Raw genomic sequence first — 23971 nt, forward strand, 5'->3', positions numbered from 1 at the left:
CTATAACCCCCAGATTCGTCTCAGCAGTACTACACCTAGCCATTTATTCCTCATTTTGTAGTTGTGCATTTGATTTTTAGCTTCCCTAGTGTAGTACTTTGCACTTATCTTTATTTAATTTCATCTTGTTGAATTCAGATCAATTCTCCAATTTGTCACAGTAATTTTGAATTCTAATCCTGTCCTCCAAAGTGCTTGCAATCTCTCCCAGCTTGGTATCATCTGCAACTTTTATAAACGTATGCTCCACTCCATTATCCAAGACATTAATGAAAATACTGAATAGTACTGGACCCAGGACAGATCCTGTGGGACGCCACTAGATACGTCTTCCCCAGTTTGACAGCGAACCATTGATAACTAGTTTTTGAGTTCGGTCTTTCAACCAATTTAATCTAGAACACGTTTGCTTATGAGGATGTCATGTGGGACTGTCAAAAGCCTTACTAAAATCAAGATATATCATGACATGCTGCACTCAGCATTTAAATGTTGCTCTTTATGAATACGCCATTAGAAGTATTTCATAATTTCTCATAATATTGAGACGATTTTCCTCATTTAAAAGTAAGTGTATTACCAGTATTGCAGTAGTTTCTCTCCCTTGAGATAAGCTCACCATTATTTTTTCTAGATAATTTACATGAGATATTTAAGAAGCTAATATGCAACACATCATACTGAAGTTGTACATGGACATACCATATATGTACAGTGCTGGATATTTTCATTAGTCCAGGTTATGTATTGTAATACTTAGGACTAACATTGTTTCAGAGAGAAATATGAGAGCATATAATGGATCAAATAATTGAAATATTCGGTGTTCAAAAGGTGCTTTTCTTATGAAGTGCTAAGTAGAGTGCTTACCCATTGTTTGAGCATAAGCTTTCGTGAGCTACAGCTCACTTCATCGGATGCATTTGGTGGAGCCCAGAAAAGAGCAACAAAAATGACAAACTGTTTTTTTTTCCACCAAATGCATCCGATGAAGTGAGCTGTAGCTCATGAAAGCTTATGCTCAAATAAATTTGTTAGTCTCTAAGGTGCCACAAGTACTCCTTTTCTTTTTGCGAATACAGACTAACACGGCTGCTACTCTGAAACCTACCCATTGTTGTTACATTTTAAAATAAATAAGCAAATAACTGCTCTGCATAAAGCTAAGTCAAGCTAGAGCTGTCTGCTGGATTCTTTCAGTTAGTCACTTCAGTGTCTTCATAATTTATTTTGCCCCCAGAATTGTGGTGTGATGATGCTTACTTTTACTTGCAGTTGTATTGGAGAATCATGAGGTGACAGATGAAGATGTGGAGCCTGCTCTGAAACGCCAACGGATAGAAATTAACTGCCAGGATCCCTCTATTAAGGTTGTAATAATATACTTTTCTGTTGTTCAGAAGATCAGATACATGCAATTGTTTTTCTTTGGGGGAAAAAGTACATTAAAAACAGAGGATGGATAATAAAATATTAACAGTATATTTAAATGTGAACTGGGGGGGAGGGCAGTTGGTTACCCTTTTTGCAAATGTTTTAGAATGATTATTATTTTAATTATTTATATGACTACAGTGCTATGAGTTATGGATCAGGACCCCAGTGTACTAGGCAGAAAAACACAGGGGAAAAAAAGGGCTTACAATCTAGGTGGTGATGTCCGTAGTGATTGAGAAAGGAGGTAGCGGGGAGGGCTTGTGGGGAGGGGGAGAAGAACTCATTTTAGCTATGTTGAGCTTGAGCTGATTGATAGATATCCTTAAGGAGATCGGAGAGAGAGAGGCCTAGATTCTAGTTGAAACAGATCTGGAGTAGAGAGGTAGATCTGTGAGTCGTCAGCATAGAAATGTTAGTTGAATTTGTTTTGTGCTGATGAGATCACCCAGAGATGAGGTGCAGAGGGAGAAGAGAAGGGGACAAGTATGGAGTTCTGTGGATCCCACATGGAAAGCTGTAGAGGGGGATGAGGAAGACCCTCCTAAGGACACAGTGAAGAAGTGATTAGAGGTAGGAAGAGAACCATGAGTGGAAGTCAAAGAAGCTAAGTGAGGACAAGATTTCAAGAATATGTGCATGGTTGACAGTGTTGAAAACAGCTGTGACAGGAGATGAAGATGAAATACTGATTTGAACTTTAACTAGGAATATATCATTAAAGACTTTGGCGAGAAAAGTTTCAATGACATGCAAGGAGCGGAAGCCAGATTGGAGAGGGTCTAAGATGGAACTGGAGCGGAACTTCAGACAGTGATTGTAAACAGCACGTTCAGGGATCTTAGAGCTGAAAGGGAGAAAGAAAGTGCGGTAGTAATGGGAAAGGCAAGCTGGGTCATGGGTGGGAGTTTTTAAGATGGGAGAGACTGAATACTGCTTGTTTGTATGGGGAAAGAGCCAGAGGAGAGTGAGACATGAATGAGAAGAATAAAGGAGGGGATGAGAGTAGGCATGAAGAAGATCAGGAGATGGGATGGGATGAGGTCACTGGGATTAGAGGAAGAGAGAAGATGAGAATCTTCTGCCTCCCTGACAGGAGAAAAGGAGAGAATTGTAGGAGGGGAAGGAAATGCAAGCTATGGGGAGAGGGAAAGTCTCATCAGATTTTGTCAGTTTTCTCTTGGAAGAAATTGGTGAGATCCTGTGTGTTTTATTGGTAGTTAGCACAAACACTCATATGGCTTAAAACCTGGAGGATTGCTAAGTACGTCATTACCTTCCAGAGCCAAATCAGCTCGGTTACCTTTTAAAAACTCTTTTAAAATTATAGTTTTCTTTGAATCAGGCCAACCACATTTGACTTGATTTCCCTGTGCTCACAGACTTTCCCTACCTCCCCCACGTATGTTTCTTATTGGTAGTGTGTATTGGTAATGTTTCAGTCTTGAGCACCGACAAATATGTAGATAATATTCTGCTGCTACACAGATTGGCATATATAGTCTTACCTTCTTAAGATTGCCCTAGAATCTGTGAAGATCAGACAAGTCTTCCCAAATTAAGAGTGCAAGCTGGCCAGCAGCATTATCAAACAGTTCTATACTGTTCATTTTATACAATGTTTTCTGTAAGCTAGGCTAGCTGTGTAAATTTAATTTTAGATGGAGGCCACTAGGTGGCATGCTGGCTGTTTCTTAAAGTCAATTTAAGGCATATGTATTATCACTAGGGTTGTCAGTTAATTGCAGTTAACTTGCGCTATTAACTCAAAAAAATTAATTGCAATTAAAAAAATGAATCACTGTTAATCACAATTTTAATCACACTGTTAAACAATAGAATACTAATTGAAATTTATTAAATATTTTGAATGTTTTTCTACATTTTCAAATATATTGATTTCAATTACAACACAGAATACGAAGTGTACAGTGCTCACTTTATATTATTTTAATTACAAATATTTGCACTGTAAAAATGATGAACAGAAGAAATGGTATTTTTTCAGTTCACCTCATACAAGTTTCAACTGTTTATTGTGAAGGTGTAATTTACAAACTTAGATTTTTTTTGTTTGTTTGTTATTTAACTGCATTCAAAAACAAAACGATGTAAAACTTTAGAGCCTACAAGTCCGCTCAGTCCTACTTCTTGTTCAGCCCATCGTTAAGGCAAACAAGTTTGTTTACATTTACACGAGATAATGCTGCCTGCTTCTTATTTACAATGTCACCTGAAAGTGAGAACAGGCATTTGCATGGCATTTTTGTAGCCGACATTGCAAGGTAATTACATGCCAGATAGCTAAACATCCGTATGCCCCTTCATGCTTCGGCCACTATTCCGGAGGACATGCTTCAATGGTGATGACGCATGTTAAAAAAATACTACGTTAATTAAATTCGTGACTGAACTCCTTGGGGAAGAATTGTATGTTCCCTGCTCTGGGTTTTACCCGCATTCTGAAATATATTTCATGTTATAACAGTCTCAGATGATGACCCAGCATGTTGTTCATTTTAAGAACACTTACACTGCAGATCTGACAAAATTCAAAGAAGCTATTAATGTGAGATTTCTAAAGATAGCTACAGCACGCGACCCAAGGTTTAAGAATCTGAAGTGCCTTCCAAAATCTAAGAGGGATGATGTGTGGAGCATGCTTTCAGAAGTGCTCCAGAAAGTGCTTCAGTAGTGCTCCAGAAACTACAGAACCCGAATCACCAAAAAAGAAAATCAGCCTTCTGCTGGTGGCATCTGACTTAGATGATGAAAATGAACATGCATTGGTTTGCACTGCTTTTGGTTGTTATTGAACAGAACCCATCATCAGCATGGACGCATAACCTCTGGAATGGTGGTTGAAGCAAGAAGGAACAGATGAATCTGGCCTGTAAATATCTTGCAACCAGACATGCCAAACCCACGAAAAAAATGCAGAAATTGGGCTTGTGTTTGGCTTAATTGGCTTGTGAGTTGCTTGTTGGCCAGTTTTTCACTTGTAGCTTGTTGCTTCTCTTTTTTTGATTGGCTCTCGGCAAGCAGGGGCAAGGGGGTGGAAAAGGAGGGGAGAGAGTTAGGGGTGCATAGCGCACAGTCCCAGACTGCACGCTGGGGGAATCTATTCACATAGAGTGTTGGGGTTCTTAGGGATTGTCTTGTTTTGGCCTTGTTTTGAAATGGGATTAGCTTGATTTTTGGCTTTTTGTGAATGTCGGGGTGCTTATTTACCATGTGAAAGTTGGCAACTGTGCATTGCAGCGCCAGCTACAACAATGCCATGTGAATGCCTGTTCTCACTTCAGGTGACATTGTAAGCAAGAGGTGGGCAGCATTATCTCCTGCACATGTAAATAAACTTGCTTGTCTGAGCGATTGGCTGAACAAGACATAGGACTGAGTGGACTTGTAGGCTCTAAAGTTTGATATTGTTTTATTTTTGAATGCAGTTATTATTTGTGCATAATTCTACATTTGTAAGTTCAACTTTTATGATAAATAGATTGCACTACAGTACTTGCATTAAGTGAAATGAAAAACGCTATTTCTTTTATTTTTACAGTCTAAATATTTATAATAAAAAATAAATATAATGTGAGCACTTACACTTTGTATTCTGTGTGAAATTGAAATCAATATATTTAAAAATGTGGTAAACTTACAAAAATATTTAAATAAATGGTATTCTGTTATTGTGTAACAGTGCGATTAATCGTGATTAATTTTTTTAATCGCTTGACAGCCCTAATTATCACTGTTTAATTGCATAATTTCCTCCAAAAAAATCTTGCAGAATATGCCTTTTCAAAAATGGATATATTTGCTTAGGAAAACAGATCTTGTTTCTTTCTTTGCATATGTCTAAGTTAGCTGTTTGATATAGAATTAAAGTTAGCTACACTTGCTGCCTTTGAGGTTCTGTTATTTGTTTTAATGTATTGATATGATCATTCTACACATTTGTAAGCAGCTAACTTTATCTTTTGGGGGAGATCTTATCAAACTTATCCATTAGTGTGTTGAAGCATGTTTATAATCTTTTCTTTTTTATGCATGAGAGCGAGCAAGCAAAATGTTTTGGCTTGTCATCTTAAACTTTGGTGTGGCAGGTAAAGTCACATTAATAAGATGATTAGGTAAAAAATTGTTCAGTTTGGATGCTGTTGACTTCTAAATGAAGAATTACAGGAAGTCTGTGAATGGTAATAATGCTGCTGGATTTCATCAGTTTTAAGGATGGTCAAATTTTGTGACTAGAAAGGTTGATAGTGTCCCTTGAATTGTTTGCCAGTCATATTTAGGTGGCTCTTGCTATATGTATGTTCCTTAAGATAAATTGTAAGTTTCTAAAAATGGCTCTTTTTGCCTTTTCTCCTCCTCAGTCGTTCCTATATTCCATTAACCAGACAATATGCCTACGACTGGATAGCATTGAGGCAAAGCTGCTGGCACTAGAGGCTACCTGCAAATCATTGGAAGAGAAATTGGACCTCGTCATGAACAAACAGCATAGCCCTATCCAAGTCCCCATGGTGGCGGGTTCTCCCCTTGGTGCTACACAGACGTGCAATAAAGTGCGATGGTAAGAAAAGAACAGGCCAATCATCAATAAACCAATGTACGTTTTCAATACTATCTCAAATCCATCTCTGGCAGTACCAAGCTCTGCAGCTTTATGTATACCTGTCAGGAGCTTGGTATTTTGGTTAGAATGTAGAATTAATTCATCTTGAAGGCAATTGCTATGCCAGTTCATCATGTTTCCTCTATTTAGACTGAGACTAAATGGCTTGGAACTATTTCCACATTTCATTTTGATTTAAACCAGACTGATTCATCCTTCCTTTGGAAAAGTCGCATCAAATTAAATTATTAAATGTGTTTTTTAAGCTTTTATTTCCTTTATTTTATATTAAAATTTTAGTTATTGTGTTTATTGATTGTTTAGGCAATATCATTCTAATCACATCTCATTTTACTTTTATCTACTACAGATTAAACAGAATTGCTTAGTTACATGTGGCTGTTCCCTAAAAGTTCTCAGTAGAATAATATCTAGTATTTATTTCTCAGATAGAATCATAGAGGTTAGAGATGGAAAATACCTATTAAATCATCTGATCCATTTCACTACAAATGCAGACTCGACCTACAGTATATTGACTTGTGCATTGTCCAGTATGGTTTTAAATGTCTGAAGCATTGGTAGTCCACCCCTTCACTTTGAGGATTAGTCCAGTCTAATAGATTTGACTATCAAAGGGTTTTGTGTAATGATGAGCCTAATTTTTCCCCATTCATAATTTCATTCAGTTTTCCTAGATATGCTCCCATAAATAATTTAACCTAAATAATTAATCTCTATCCTTGTTTACATCTTTGTAATATTTATAGAGTGTTTTCGTAGTTCATCTCCTCCTTGGTCAATTTGTAGCCAAGATAAACATATTTAACTTTGCTTTCATAAGTCAATTTTTCCAGCCTCTGATCGTTTTCATTACTCTTCTCTGAACTCCGACTAGTTTCTGAATATTCTTCTGACCTGTGGTACTCAGAAATAAAGACTATATTCTAGGTGCACTAAAGCCTTATATAAAAAAGCTGTTACCGCCTTGCTTCATACTGTGAGGCCCATGAATGTATGGGTTAAAAAAACAACAACTTTGTCCTCCTTTTACTGTCATGTTGAACTGCAAATATCTGTCTAATTTTCTGGCCACTGTCATGTCTGGTTCCCCTTCAGCATTACCACTTTATAAGTAAATATGTCTTTCAGATTATATTTCCCCCAAGATACACGCTTCCATTTTTGCATTTCTGGCCTGAGGAGGTGTTTGCAGCTAGCCTAAATTTAGTAATGGCAGTTCATTAACATGTTGTTTACACCCTCTCTCAGTTCATTAATGAAGTTGTTAAACCAGATTGGACCTAATACTGATACCTTAAAAAACCCCCGTAGATTCAGATATTTTACAGACAGAAGGAACCATTACAGTCATGTGATCATTCTTACTTACTGCATAACACAAGCCATATAATTCTGCCCAGTAATCCTGCACTGAGCCCAATAACTTGAGGTGGAAGTAGAGTATATATTTTAGAAAGACATCCAATCTTGATTTAAAGACTTCAAACCATGGATATCAGTTCCTTGGTAAACTGTTTCAATGGTTCAAATGCATCTTTATTTCTAGTTTGAATTTGTCTAGGCTTCAACTTCAACTTTAATCTACTATTGGATAGCGTGCTGATAACTTCTCTAGGAGCAGTTGAGTGCTAACTACTTTTGAAAACAGGCCGTTTAGTTAAGGTACCTAAATATGAAGTTTGGAATCTAACTTTAGGCACCTTTTTAAAAAAATATTGGCCTCTGCTGCTTTACTGGCGATAGAAGTGACTCATGGGGGATCCATAATTGTCAGGGTTATTCTTTCTTTGAAACAGGCACCTCATAATTGTCTCTGGTCTTAAGAAATAATTGTCAGCAATCGATAATTCCCTTAATAACTAAGATGCATTTATCAGACTGTGGTCTTGTATGGCAGGTGCTGAAATGTTGTATGTTAAAACATTTCAAGTATCCCGTCACCTACCCTTTATCATTATCTATTGTTACAGGGACTTCCTTTCTTATTATTCAAACTATTTGTATATACATGTTTTTGTTAAATACAGACTTTTTTAGAAAGAAATTCAGGGTCCTGTATATAATTTAAAACTGTCCCCTTATAATGGGCTTTATACACACAGCATACATTTAAAAGATTTATTCACAAGTATGTGACCTGGTCAGGAACCTATTGAAGGATAATGCTCACTGGATATCCATCATCAGTAGGTTTTCTAATTATAGTGTTTTAATTCTCTAATGAATTTAGTGTTCAACCTGAGGCTGCGTTCTCTCTCTAAGGCCATGCATGTCTGCTGTAGGCATTCCTATGAAGTTTAGCAGTTAATCTCTCATTTTAGGATTTCAGATTTTTGTCTGTTTTTCTGGTAGTCTGAAAACATTTTAGGTGATGAGGCCCCTGCCACCCTGCTTCACATATACTTTTCAGAATTATAACTGTGAACTAAATGATCTTAAATACGTTGTGCATTTATTATTAAATACCAGAGAAAGTGGATTCCCAATTCAATGATTTCCAGCTAGTGTGTGGCTAACTAAAAGCTAATAGCTTCTTTGCTGCTCAGGGGAGTAGGTTGGGGGAAGAGATACTTGGTATAGCTGTGTCTGAATATGTTTAAAGCATTCAGTTTGGTTTTTCTATTTTATAGAATTACTTTTGTCCTTTGATTTTAATTAAAGATAGTTAGCATAATACTCAACAAACAGAAGCATTCCCTCCATTAATTGTTTTAATGAAATATGAGTGACAGGTATAGTACACCAACTTAAAAAAGTTTTAAATTTTTACAGCAAGTAATAAATTTTTAGGAATATCTTCAGCTTTGTTGTCAAGAAAACATTGACTTTCCCTGAAATTCAGTTCAATTTCTGGGCTATGTAACCAAAAAGAAAAATAGGAGTATATTCTCAAAGGACGCATGTATTTAACTTACAGATCATTTCTGCTTTAACAAAGCTTCTGGAGAGTAGGTGAAGAGCTGTCAGCTAAATACCAGAGACTCATTCACTTGGAAAGGATCCAGACCTGGTTCTGAGCCAGCCCAGCTTTGTTAATGGCTGGCTCAGTTTCACTGTGATAGGATGTATCACTAAATTCCCTATCTCTCATCTCAAAGAAACTGGTTCCACTTGTTGATTATTTCTAATTAAAAATCTGCGTTCACTGTTCTGTTGTAGGACTCTCTCTTTATGTTCTCCCCCTCTTTAAAACGCAGATGGTGGTGGAGAGCTGCCAACTTCAGTTGGTATTTTAGACACAGATTTACAGATTCTACACCTGAATGAGATCTTTCAACCCCTTTCTCCTCCTGCCATTACACTAATACTAGTTCTACCATTGTAATAAAACCATTGTGTGCCGATAGAAGAGCTATGTCAACCAGATGGTGTTACATTTCACAACAATATCTTAGTTGTGTGCTAGCAAAACAGACTTTCCCTTTTCCCCCCCAGTAAATTCTTTAAGGTTGTGATATCTCCTCTTTCCCCCCAAAGCAACTTTGAATGTTGTTTATGTATTTTATTTGGTGATTAGCTGCTTGTATTAATGTGATACAGATTTGCCATAATCAAGGTTCATTTGTTACAATATTATATAGTAGAGTGTATAAATTATAAATTTTATTGCTCTATGATGTTTTGCTATTTTTAAATACTTGTTATATAAATTTGTTCCCTAAGGTATGTCCGTTTCACGTGAGTCTAGGCTATCTTGTCATGAGAACAAGGGTGACTTGGACATGAGCTATTTTTTTTTTCCTGCGTCACCTTGTGGTGGCATCTGACAACTATAGTGAAGCAGCAGAGTTCATAACTAAGCATCCTAGATTATGATTTGGAATGTCATACTACCTGCTTCTGCTGCAGAGACCAGAACAAAATTACACAGGTCTTGTTTGTAAGATTGAGTGATATAGTATAATCTGGCTATGCAACTGATGTTTTATAGAGCCAGGAGTCTCACTTATGTAAAAATTGGCAGCTTGAAGCTCAACTTTCTATTATTTTCCCTTGTAAGCTGAACATGCTGATTTATTGGGTTAACTCATGCTTTCCTCTGTTTTTTTTTTTTAATGCCAATGTGTAGTTTCCAAGTTTTTAAAATTCTCATTAGGGAAATGAAGCAGAAATTTCAAGGAGATTTGTAATAAATCACGGGCATCACTACATTATTAGCTTTCAGAGCAGAAATTTGTTGCATTCAGAATCTGAATCTGATTTTTATCTTTATTAAGTAGAACTTTTCCAACATTCTTTCTTGGTTTTATTCTTTTGTTTTGTTATTTTGAAGACTTGCTGACACCTCTTGGGAAAACTACAAAATATTGAAAAATGACTATTTCACGTGCTTTTGGTGTTTTCACTAAATACATTGCATAAAAACTGAAATCTTGTTCCCACAGTTGCTCTGTTCCTTTTGACTCCCACCTGATGACGCACCAACTAACTGCAGTGGAGATGGATTTGATGTTACTCTAAAAGAGTATAATCTTGGGTAGCAAACAAGCTGCATGAACAGGTGGAGTCTTGAGAAACAAAAAAGATTAATCTTTAGAACACTTAGTAGAAAGGAGCAGATAAAGAAGTCACAGAAAATCTGACACATGAGGAATTCTTTCTAAGCAGAATGTTATTGAGTTTTCCATGAGATATTGGTAGATTTTTAAAAAGGGACTTAAAGACAGTAAATACGTACAAATAAGGCTTGCAATCATTAAAACTTAATAAAAAAGACTTAGAAAATATTTTCTTAATGTTTAGTGACTGCTGTTTAAAAATATGTGGTTTTCAACCTTATCTATGAAGCCAGGAATATGATGGTTCCATAATATTACTGTTAATATGAATTAACCCTCCTCCCCCTTTTTTTTTTTTTCAAAATTAGTGGAATAGAAAGATGTTCTTAGGCTGTAAACAGAATTGTGTTTAACTGTATAGAGCCTTAAAATAGCCAAGAACAGTACTACAGTAATGTAATAAATATCTTATTAGTAGGAGAATGTGTATTGTTTTGGTGTTCTGAGTCTTGTCTTGTCTTGTCTGACGTCATTCAGCCTCTTACTCACTCTGTCCAGAATCTGACTGGCTCTCTGTCTCTGCGTTCATCATTTTTCCGTAGTATGGCCATCAGCAATCCCTTACTTTTGAGGTAACATGCAACCAAAACTTTCAATAGCTCCCATAAGATTATTGGAGTATTTAAGATAGTTCCTTCAGTTTGTTGTTGTGCAACACTTGATATCACTTAAATGCAACCTAAACAGAAAGCTGCAAACTTGGACCATGTTGAGACAGAAGAGAGGTGGTTCATAGATATATTAACTAAATATATGGACCTGATAGTGCAATGAAACTCATGTTTGTATATCTTTTAAAACATGTTCCCTGGAAAAATTCAACCTAGATACAGCATTTGTTATTGTGGTTAGCACCCTGGTATTACCCAGTTTCTCAACTGGGTTAATCTAGGTAAAAGCTGTTCAAATGAATGGCTTCCAATCATACAGTGAAAAATATCAGCCCATTGCTAATTGTAGTTTACCAAGATTTCCTTCTCTTTACACTGTTACAAAGATGCTGTTCAAACTGTAAGACTGAAGTCATATATTACTTTATCCTAGATCATAATGAAATCTTGGTATTTGCACTAACTTGCTACCAACACCTCTTCCCAATCCTCAAAGTGTCCAGTCGGTAGATTAGATTGCCCAGCATGTGAGATTGAGCTCTTTGAGTTGGTCAGCCCTGTTGCTGTGCACTTGGATGAGAAGTGGAGGAAGTTCTCTGTTCTCTTTATGGTGGTGGTGGTGAGTCTGATTTGTACCTGGAATTTGGCACACATGTAGACTTGTTGAGGTTGATTCTTTATCATAGGGGCTTCTCGTTAATTGGTTAATGATGCCAACCATTGATTAAAAATCAACCTTGTAGTTTTATATTTTTCCTTACAGAACATGGACTGCAAGGTTAAATGCACTGCTCACCATTGTCAAAAGATCTCAAGTGACACCCATGAATAGGAAGATTTGCTCATGCTGACAAGGGAAAGGGGGATTTAAAAATGGAATTACTCTCCATAGTCTCTCGTCCAGCATACCATGTAGGTAGCGTCTGTGAACTTAATTTTTTTTGTTTCCAAAAAGCAGTATTTGTAGCATTTGACTAAGGTTGCTAAATAGAAAACAAAAAGGGCATGACACAGTTCCACCACTAGGTGGGATATGCAAACTTGTTTTTATATGAGGTGTTGTTGTTTGTCCTCTAATCAAGTAAAATCTGTCAACAGGGTGGGTTAGGTTTTGATTAATAGGATTTATTCTTCTATTATGTATCTCCAGTTTGCCAACTGGAATACCTTTTGGCTTTGGATATCCCCAGTTCAAGGAGTTCAAGAACTATATTTCTGGGCAAGTGTTTCTTTTTGTTTTCAAGTTGTTTTGCATTCCGGTGAAATGGAACATTAAAAGTTGAGAGATTAATTTAAATGGATTTGCAAAGCATTGCAGCAAGAAAACAGAATTAGAGTACAGTTGTAATTCAGGAATAAGATAAAAGAATGTAAGATAAATTGCTGCATTGAAGAAAAAACAAAACATGGGGGGAAAAATCCAGTCTATAGAAACAGAATTACAACTAGAATCCTAAGGAAAAAAGTAATTAAACTGTATATAATATGAAAAAAAAATATTTTCTATCAACTACAAAAGGAGTAACTCGCCTTACACACATGCTTATGTGCTTTGCTGGACTGGCGCCTGTAGCATCAGTGAACTAACAAATGCAGCTCCCAGACCTTTGCAGTTCTCTGTCAACAAAACTGGTGTACAAACAAAGCTATTTTAACTTAATTGCTATGGGCCCAAATCTGTAGCTCCAGCCTACACAGAGTTCCTTTTAAAAATCAGTGGGATTTTTACATGAAAATCAGCTCCTGAAACGGCATAATTGTTCAACCCTCATGTGAACAATTCTTAATCACACAACTGATGTTAATGCATGGGAAAAGATTGGTTGATTGGGTCTTGATCTGCGCTGAACAATTTTCATCATGTTCATTTTAGGTCTGTTTGCAAAATGAGGGAATAAAACCAGTATTGCAAAATGGAAAAGGACTATCTTCAGTGTGAAAAAATAGATCTCCAAGTTTCCAGAATGTTACAAAAATAAAATGGGAAAAACCTTCAAAACTATATAGAGAATGTCTTGTTCTTGTAAGATAAATTGTATTTTCCATAACTAAGTACACCTTAAAATAATTTTCATATTAAAAAAAAATTAAACCTTTAAAAAATATAGAGCAACTCCTGCAATTTAGGCTGGTGAAGATTAGTAGCATTATTCAGATGACTTTGGAAGAGAAGGAAGTTAGTGATTATGTCCTTAGAATTGCAGCTGTTCCTTGGAGGAGTTTAGTGTATATTTGTTTCTGTGATATTCCATGCCAGGCGAAATACTGTGGCTCCTAATAAAGGGATGGATGAAAATCCAAAGACACTGCAGTAGTAGCACAGTCATTCTTGGGAAGATGATCGCATATTTGACAGTGCTGTTAGAATGTAAGGAAGGACTATTTTAATTTAGTCTTTTTGAAGCTGTTTAACAAATCAAAGACTGGAGTGTTGAGAGTAGTCTAGTTGTATATCTTTCCCAATATGCGTGTCACCCAGAATAGTAGAATTTTAGTTTCTCTTGGATTCAGTCTGAACGAATTCTTGGTCTAGTTAGTAAACTTCCTCATTTGTCACATGAACTCTTCAGAGACATGTTTGAAAAGTTTGATGTTGATTCTTCCTTTGATACTGATTTATATTGACCTTGCTGGCCAAACCATGCTGTGTGTCACGTGTGTTTATTCATGCTCCAGACGAGGTGGACCTGTATCATTCTTTGTACTTAGATGCAGCACAGTTCTGGACTGAAAACATTTTAGACCAATTCTTCTGTTTTGGTTTTTGATATTTTATCATTTGCGCTAGTTTAAGATGCACAGAAGCACTCTCCGAAACTAGAGTTAGATCCTGATTCTGAATATTAGAGCTGGATACTAGGTACTTCTGAATTTAACCTTTCCCATTTCCTTTATTTTAGGTATATGAAGTCTTCATAAATTCAGACTTAGTTTTTGTGTTATGAATTGTTGAACAAATACTGAAATGCTGTGTGTTTTATCATTAGTGTAGATTGCACTTCTTCGAGTGATTGCTCATGTTGATTCCAACTAGGTGTATGTGTGCCACATGCACAGTCGCCGGAAGGTTTTTCCCCAGCGGTACCTGTCCAGTTGTCTGTGGAGTCCTCTGGAGTTGCTCTTTCATGGCGGCGTATATAGGTCCCTGCTGACCCTTCATCTCTTCAGTTCCTTTTTGCCACTAGTGACGGTAATTGGAGCAGCTCCTCTCTTGCTAATAGCCAGCAATCCAATAGTGGACTTTTTCTCATTACCTGTAAATAGTTAAAAATCTTTGTGTGTTAGTTAGTTCAAATAGTCTTAGTTAGTTTAGACAAGTTTCAGTTGGGGTGTCTGGGGCATGCCTTGGTCTCAGGGTTTCAGACCATGTGGGTCCTGTCTGAAGCCTATGCCAAATGGAGACCCACATGACTCCTGTCTGAAGTGCTTGAGGGAAGCCCATCAAACAGATAAGTGTAAGATCTGCAGAGACTTCTGACCCAGGACCAAGAAGGAGAGGGACTTTAGGCTGAAACTATTCCTCATGGAATCAGCCCTTCGTCCCCAGCCAGCACAGGTGACGTTCGACCCCAAGCCCAGCACTTCAGTGCGGAGTGTGGTCAACAACACCCACTATCGCTTCACAGTCCTCCCCTTTGGCCTCTCGGCAGGTCCTCGGGTGTTCACCAAGTGCATAGCGGTCATGGCAGCCTTCCTGCGGAAGTGGCAAGTGCAAGTATTCCCGTATCTAGACGATTGGCTAATCCAGGGTCGCTCTCGGGCCCAAGTGGAGGACCACATGAGCCTGCTGCGGATGACATTCCACAGACTTGGCCTCATTCTGAACATGGAAAAGTCAACCATAACTCCCACTCAGAGGACAGAGTTCATTGGAGCTCTCCTAGACTCTGGTCAGGCTAGGGCATTCCTCCCAGAATCTCGCTTTCTCACCATGGATGCCATCATAGAGATTTCTCAGAAGATTCCCCACTACTACAGTGTGAAATTGCCTGAAACTGCTCGGACATATGGCTACTTGCACATATGTGGTACAGCATGCCAGCCTGTGACTCCGTGCCCTTCAGTCTTGGCGAGCTAGGTATACAGGCCAAACTGAGACCACCTAGACAAATTGGTCACACTCACTCCTCCAGTCCCTCCGGTGGTGGCTCAACCCGCAAGCAGTATGTGCAGGAATACCTTTCTCCAGGCGTCAACCATTGCTGTCCCTAGTCACAGATGTGTCAGCGTTGGAATGGGGGTTACAACTAGGAAGACTCAGGACCCAAGGTCTCTGGTCCCAGGCAGAACTTTTGCTGCACATCAATGTCAGGGAACTACATGCGGTTTGCCTTGCTTGCCAGACGTTTCAAACTCATCTACAGGGCAGATGTATATTGGTATTGATGGACAATTCCATAACAGTGTTCTATATAAACAGAGTGGTGCTCACTCCTCTCTCCTGTGTCAGGAAGCCCTCAAGCTTTGGGACTTCTGCATTGCCCACTCCATACATTTGGAGGAATTGTACCTTCCGGGCTTGCAGAACGAACTGGCCAGTCACCTCAACAGGTCCTTTCATGGCTACGAGTGGTCCCTCCACCCAGATGTCACAATCAACGTCTTCCAAAGGTGGGGATTTTCCAGATAGACCTGTTCGCAACACGGTGCAACAGGAAGTGTCAACAGTTCTGTTCCTTCCTGAATCATAGCCTGGGCTCGCTCAGAGACGCCTTTCTTCTCCCTTGGAAGGGGCACCTGCTGTATGCATTCCCACCCTTCCTGCTCATTCACAAGGTCCTGCTGAAGGTCTGATGAAAGGGAGCATCAATAATCTTGATAGCATCAGCCTGGCCATGTCAGCACTGATTCACAACGCTTCTAGACCTGTCGGACACACCTATGATTCGGCCCCTGGTCCTGGCCTTGATGCTGCAGGACCACAGCTGCCTCCAACATCCCAATCTAGAATCTCTCCACCTCACAACGTGGAAACTCCATGGCTGAATCCATTAGAGTTTGTATGCTCAGACTCAGGCTATGTCTACACTACCGCAGTAAGTTGACCTACCCTATGCAACTCCAGCTACGTGAATAACATAGCTGGAGTCGACGTACCTTAGGTCGAGTTACCCGTGGGGTCTACACTGTGGGGGGTCGATGGAGAAACTTGGCACCGGTGCTGTGACCGATTGGCGGAATGGGATCACCGCTCTCCCTCCCGCTGGCACCCGTCGCTGAGACGCTAATTCCCTCAATCGGGGAGATTTTACCGATGATTGGCCTGCTCCGACTCCTGGTCCCCCTCTAGATCTTGGTGCAGGTCAAGCAGTGTGAGGCATAGATCTCCGGTCTATCGACGCAGGTCTGCTGAATGCCGAAGATCTCCAGGGTTCTGCAGGAGGAACTCGTCCCAATCGGACAGGATGGTGTCGAGGCACAGCGGCTGGCACTGCACTGAGGAGGGGCCACCAGGCCAGCTGGTTATGGTCACTCCGCAGCATCCACTCTGCTTACGACTCTGGTGCTGATCAGGAGTCCCTGGTAGCAGGACAGGCCCCAGCACCAGTGGTACCGTCGACCTCATCAGCACCACACCCAACCTCGTGGCCTCAGGGCCAGTGGCCAGCAGCGTGGTACCCCTGGAATACCTGGGGGTTCACCCAGCCTTCCAAGGCCACCTGGTCAGTGGAGGGGGCCTCAGATAAGTCATCGGCTGCAGCATCCTGCCCTCCTCTGGAGGTGGAGGCCCCACATGGGAAGACCTAAGGGAGCAGCCAGTTGGACCACCAGGGGATGTGGTGGATTCCTTGGCACTGGCTTCGTCCACCTCATCACCGGATAAAGCGATTATGGGCCCCCCTCACCCAGTTCTGCTAGATGACGCCAAGGCTCATCAGGAGCTTTTGAAGAGGGTTGCCTCTAACCTGGGGCTCCAGGCAGTCGTCGGACTCACTGTTCAACGTCCTTTGCTCCATGGCACCTGCTAGAGTAGCTTAACCCCTACCCGAGGGGGTATCGAAAATAATTAATGGCCTATGGCAAACCCCCTCCTCGCTACTACCCATCTCAAAAAGGGCTGAGTGCAAAAATTTTGTGCTAGCTAAAGGCCATGAGTATCTCTATACTCATCTGGCCCCAAACTCCCTCATAGTTGAGGCCATTAACCAGAGGGAGAAGCAGGATCAACCTGGGGCCACAACTAAGAAGAAAGACTCAGAGACTGGATCTGTTTTGGGTGAAAAATGTATTTGTCTTCCAGCCTTCAGTGGAGAGTGGCCAACACCAAGCCCTCCTTGGCTGCTATGACCACAATATGTGGCAGTCTATGGCCAAATTCGAGGTCTCGCTGCCTGAAGGGTCCAAGAAGGAATTCCGGGCGATTCTTGAAGAGGGCATGGCTGCAGCAAGAGCAACCCTCCCAGCAGCCCTGGACGCAGCAGACTCCATGGCTCACACCATGTCCTTGGCCATCTCCATGCGAAGGATGTCCTGGCGGCTCCTCTCGGGTCTGTCAGCAGAGGCTCAGCAATCGATGCAACACCTTCCCTTCGATGGCCAGGCCCTGTTTGCAAAGCAGACGGACAGTAAACTGCATGGCCTGAAGGACTCCCGCACTACCCTGTAAACTCTGGGGCTGTACGTTCCCAGTCCAGCCCATAAGTAGTTCAAACCGCAGCAATCTCAGGGACAAAGGAGTCAACCCCGCCAGGAGCCCCTCCCCCCCCACAAAAAGAATAGGGGCTACAAGCGCCGGCTGAGATACCTGCCTCCTCTCTCTGCCCAGTTGGGCTTGACCCTCAATAAGCAGGGGGGCAAGCAAGCGTTTTGAGGGTGTGCTTGAGGGCGATCTACCAGACTTTACCCCGGATCCGTCTGTCCTGCTGTTCTCCAACCACCTTTCTTTTCTTTTTTCTTCCCTGCATGGACAGCTATAACTTCAGACTGCTGGGTCCTCAATACTGTGACAGAGGGTTATACCCTACATTTTACTTATACCCACCCTTCCCATCCCTTTTTAGGGACCCTTCTCACAAGAGTCTCCTTGCGCAGGAGGTAAAGGGATTACTGCAATTGGGTGCAGTGGAAGAAGTTCCTCTCCAGTACAGGAACAAGGGGTTCTATTCCCGGTACTACTTAATCCCAAAGGCCAAGGGCGGTCTATGGCACATCCTGGACCTGAGGGACCTCAACAAGTATCTAAAGAAGCTAAAGTTCTGTGTGGTCTCCTTGGCTTCTATCATCCCCTCCTTGGATCTGGGAGACTGGCATGCCGCCCTCGACTTGAAGGACACATATTTCCACATAGTGATCTTTCAAGGTCACAGACACTTCCTCCGGTTTATGGTGGGCCCCCACTACTATCAGTTTGCGGTCCTCCCGCTTGGCCTTGCGACAGCACCCAAAGTGTTTACCAAGTGCACGTTGATGGTGGCTGCTTACCTCAGGCATCAGGATATTCAGATCTACCCGTACCTCGATGAGTGGCTAGTCAAGAGCAACTCCAGGTCTCAGGTCCAAGAGGATGTCGCGGTGCTACAAGCCACATGCTGCTTCCTGGGCCTATTGGTGAACAACAAAAAGTCTATGTTAGTTCCGGTGCAAAGGATAGAGTTCAACAGTGCTCAACTTGACCTGTGCCAGAGCATTCCTGTCGATAGAAGACATTGATGGACCTCATTGCGGAAGTCTCTGCGTTCCCCCTAACTACGGCCAGGGTTTGCCAGCGCCTGCTGGGTCACATGGCAGAATGCACATACGTTGTCTGCCATGCCAGGCTCTGGATGTGGCCCCTGCAGCAATGGCTGGCGACAGTCTATTCCCAGTCCAGAGATCACCTGGACAAGGTTGTTACCATTCCCCCGAAGATACTGTGATGGTGGACAGATTGCATGACGGTCCTAGAGGGGGTTCTGTTCGACACCCGCTCCCCCCATCACTCCATTGAGTTGGTATCGGATGCCTTGTTCTTTGGCTGGGGCGCGCACCTCGGTGACCTCCAGACCCAGGGCATATGGTTCCCGGAGGAGAGGACATTACACATAAATGTCAAAGAACTCAGGGCGATCTGCTTGGCATACGGAGTCTTCCTACCTCACCTGTCGGTCAAGGTGGTGAAAGTCCTGATGGACAACACGGCCTCGATGTTCTACATCAGCAGGCAAGGGGAGGAGCACATTGATTGACTCTCTGCCAAGAGGCACTCTGTCTCTGGGACATCTGCATCAGCCACAAAGTCCATCTAGAAGCTTGTCACCTCCCTAGCATCAAGAGCATGCTAGCGGATCGGCTCAGCAGGAACTTCTCTCAACACAAGTGGTCACTCCACCCGGATGTAGCCTGAATGATCTTCTAGAGGCAGGGACCTCCCCCTGTGGACCTGTTCGCCACCAGGCTAAACAGGAAATGCCAGCGGATTGTTCATGGCAAGGCCTGGGCAAGGATTCCCTTTCCGATGCCTTTCTCCTGTCTTGGTCAGGGAACCTGATGTACGCGTTCCCTCTGATTCCTCTCATCAGCAGGGTCCTAGAAAAGATCAAGAGAGACTAGGCACAGGTTATCGTGATCTCCCTGGCATGGCCCTGCCAGCACTGGTTCGGCACCTTCATGAGCCTGGCAGCGGCCCCTCCTTGGCCCCTGCCCAACCGACCGGACCTGCTGTCACAGGACCACGGGCGGCTCCTGCATCCCAACCTCATGTCGCTCCACCTCTTGGCGTGGATGGGAAGCAGGAAGCTCTCAACCAGACTGACTTACCTGGCCAAGTGGACAAGGTTTTCCCGCTGGACCTTCATGCATTGCATCTCTCCCTCCCACTCTTCTGTACAGTCTATCCTAGACTACCTGCTTCATCTGAGGAAACAGGGTCTGGCACGCTCTTCCATTAGAACATCTCGCAGCCATCTCCACTTTTCACCCACCGATCCAGGGCCAGACAGTGTTTTCTCATATGATGGTCAGATTCTTGAGAGGCCTCGAGAGACTCTTCTTGCAGGTATGGACCCTGTCCCACAGTGGGATCTTAACTTGGTCCTCTCCAGGCTCACAGGCCCACCATTTGAGCTGCTGAGCTCCTGCTCCCTTTCCCACCTGTCATGGAAGGTCACTGTCCTTGTGGCGATGACATCAGTGAGGTGAGTCTCTGAGATTAAAGCCTTGACCTCAGAACTGCCATACATGGTATTCTACAAAGACAAGTTCCAGCTGAGGCCTCACCTGGCTTTCCACCGAAAGTGGTGTCTACTTTCCATATGAACCAGGACATCTTCCTCCCAGTGTTCTGTCCTAAGCTGCACAAGACCAGTGAAGAGAGGCGGCTGGACGTCCGAAGGGGCTGGCTTTTTACGTAGAGTGTACCAAGTCTTCCTGTAACTCTTCATTGCCACAGCGGATAGGATGAAGGGCCTTCTGGTGTCCTCACAGAGTATTTCCAACTTGTTCACCTCTTGCATATGGACATGTTACAATCTCTTGGGGGTCCTGCTGCTGCCGATTGTCAGAGCCCACTTTATTAGAGCTCAGGCATCCTCAGCAGCCTTCTTGGCGCACATCCCTATCCAGGACATGTGTAGAGCCACGATGTGGTCCTCTGTCCACACGTTTACCACTCATTATGCCATCAATCGGCAGGCCAGAGACGATGCTGGGTTCAGCTGAGCTGTGTTGCAATCTATACGTCCGTGAACTCCTATCTGCCTCCAGGGGTACTGCTTGGGAGTCAGCGAATAGGGTATGGAAATGACTAAGCACTCGGAGATATGTTGCTCATGTCCATTCCCTGACCCGCCCTTCTTCCCCACTGTCGGAGTTTCCAGCAAGAAGGAACTGAGGGTGGGGGAGCTGGTGGCTCCCCTTATACCGCATCATGCGGGCACCATTCCAGAGGGCACCAGAGCCAGTCCCCTACGGATACTGCTAAGGGAAAAATTTCTGGAACCGGTGCATATGGTGAGCGCACACACCTAATACGGAATGGACATGAGCAACACATCTTGAAGAACACCAGTTATGGAAAAGGTAACTGTCTTTTCTACTATTGTTGCACTAAGATGTTAAGGAGCCAAGTATGCAGTAATTAGGTGTCAGGATATCACAAGTCCAGGAAAACATATAACTTCCAGTGTAAATGTTTAGCGTTGAGTTTCACAAGGTCAATTAAAATAACCATTTAATAACAAAAAGAAAAGGAGTACTTGTGGCACCTTAGAGACTAACAAATTTATTTGAGCATAAGCTTTCGTGAGCTACAGCTCACTTCATCAGATGCATCCGATGAAGTGAGCTGTAGCTCACGAAAGCTTATGCTCAAATAAATTTGTTAGTCTCTAAGGTGCCACAAGTACTCCTTTTCTTTTTGCGAATACAGACCAACACGGCTACTACTCTGAAACCTGTCACTTAATAACAAAATTTCATCTGCATTTAAGAGAGGAATACAATAATTTATACAAATATGTTGCTGAATGCATCTGTCAAAACATTTTGAGAAGAAGAGCTGACTGAGATTTGACCTGGGTTGATTCACATTTCCTAAGACGATTGCTATTAGTTAAATGGTTTCTAATGAAACATTGTGAATGGTTGTTGAATGATTCAAGTGGCAGTTTATTGATGGCTTCAAGCATTTGAAAGATTAAAAACTAAGAACAGATTGGAGTTGACATTTTTATTTTGGGCTTGACTTTTACTCAGGCATAAAACAAAAACCTACCTTTTAAAAGAAGATATTACTTTATTTTTTTTATCAAATTTAATACTGTCCAGTGAAACTTTTCAGTAACATGGACTTAACATAAACCCGATTTAATAAAATCTCTGCAAGCTTTAGACTGACTGATTTTGTTATTTTTTAAAGGAAAATGAAATCTGAGAAAATAATCTTAACGATAAATAAAGGAATTTACAGAAGTGCAAAGGTCTGTTTTATAATGCAACACACAGATATTTATAATAGTGCACCAAGAAGCAACAGAGTGCTGAACACAAACACACAAAAAATTGATCTTGACCTCTCAGAAATGAATCTAGTTTGGTTATAAGTGGCCTGAGGATGAAAATCAAGAATAAATGCCTCCAGCTTTCATTAATAAAGGTTTGGTAGTCTGACTGATTTCTAAGAACATACAGTAGAAGTGTAAGATCAGAGTTTATTTGATTTAAATCACTACTCAGGAAGACTCGATTCAATCATGGTTTTTTACATAAAAGTAAAAACATTCTTGTTGGTTCTTATGACCTTAATACATATTCTTCACAGCTCAGATAAAGATAGATGTAGGTTTCATTTTTAGAAGGTACACACTATGCATTTTTAAACAGTGATTTATTTTGAAAACTTTTCAGATTAGTTTTACAGCTATATCAGTAATGGATGATTGTTTGGTTATTTCATTTACCAAAGGTATTTGAAGCAGATATTTATGAAGTCAATGAGAGGTGAGCTATCTCCAATTCAACAGGTTAATCATTAATATTTGGAGGATTTTCTTGCCATGCTGTATTAAGGGGAGAACATCACCAGATAGACATTTACATTGTTTTATTTAACTAAAACAGCAATGTTATGTATTCTGGATTTTTTTCTTCAACAGCAAACATATGATATTTTAACAAATCAATCATATGTCCCTCGCTTCTCACATTTATCTCCAGACTTCTTCTCCTTGTCCAGATCTATTCTGCCCCCAACAATCTTCTATTCATTGAACTTTTTGAAACTTTGCACTTTTAGAGAGAGGTAAGGGATTGACTCTGTGTACACAGATGGATAATAGAGTTGAAGTCTGTTGTTTCTCAGTTCTATATATTATTTATTTATTTAAAAACATTTTTGCTGTTAACAGGCATGTTATCTCAGAAGACACAAATCCACAGTTCGAGACCTGCAAAACTAAGCATCTCTGATGGTATCTTCTAGACTGAGCACTGAGTCCCATTGGGTAGATAGAAAGATTAACCTAAATAATCTATCCAGAAGCCTGTGGAACCCCATAAGATTGGGTCCCTAATCCATGAACTATTGGAACTCATTTATAAAACTTTTCCTAAAAATTACATGAATATAGTGTCTCATACTATAGAATTAGAATTTATAATTACAAGATGAGATATCTTTGAGCTATAATGTATCTTAATTAAAACTATCTTTAGATAGGTTTTTTCCTCAAAAGCATTTTATTAAAAAACCCCCGATTTAAATAAAAAAAATCTAATTTTTTTATTAAAAAAAATCATTGATTTTTATCCATCCTGGTAGAGATATATAAAATACTTGGATTAAAAAACAAAAGCATAGGATTGGATTAGAGGATTTGTGGGTAAATCCTAGTACCCCCATCAATTATTGGATTCTGTGAATGTTAACAAATCATGAGTTTAAACACTTACATTAGCCAGGTGTTAGATGTGACTGACTTGGGAGAATGGTTCAAGACAATCCCCTTCATTTATTAATTTGTTTCTCCCTCTGTCCAAGTAAATAGAAGGAGGAAGTTGTTCAGCCTAGTTAATGTAATTTTTATCTCAGCAATATAAGCTATTTAGAATAGTGGCTGCAATCCCTGTTATGTAAAATCATCAATAGAAATCACTTCCTTGAGTATTTCTAAAGTGAAGAAGAGTGACTATTCAAGATAATATTATAAGGTAGTCCTAAAAATTGTGATATACATTTGAAAGCAATACAACCATATCTTGGGAGCATATGTTATACACTGGGTATTGATTGGACTATAATATAT

The 23971-nt window shown here is 40.8% G+C and overlaps 1 protein-coding gene across 22 annotated transcripts in view; it reads left to right on the top strand.

Moving 5' to 3' along the window:
• LOC119841029 (BTG3 associated nuclear protein) overlaps positions 1-23971 on the top strand; it is a 414495-nt gene that overhangs the window by 55281 nt on the left and 335243 nt on the right. For all 22 annotated transcript variants that reach the window (XR_006275124.1, XR_006275117.1, XR_006275116.1 and 19 more), the window contains 2 exons: positions 1276-1370; positions 5817-6016. Coding sequence is in view for 13 of the 22 variants with exons in the window: in XM_043495003.1 (XP_043350938.1) it covers positions 1276-1370; positions 5817-6016 (295 nt within the window). In the remaining 9 variants the exon portion in view is untranslated. The remainder of the gene's footprint in view (positions 1-1275; positions 1371-5816; positions 6017-23971) is intronic.

Source organism: Dermochelys coriacea, chromosome 12 (assembly GCF_009764565.3).
Source record: "Dermochelys coriacea isolate rDerCor1 chromosome 12, rDerCor1.pri.v4, whole genome shotgun sequence".
NCBI lineage: Eukaryota > Metazoa > Chordata > Testudines > Dermochelyidae > Dermochelys > Dermochelys coriacea.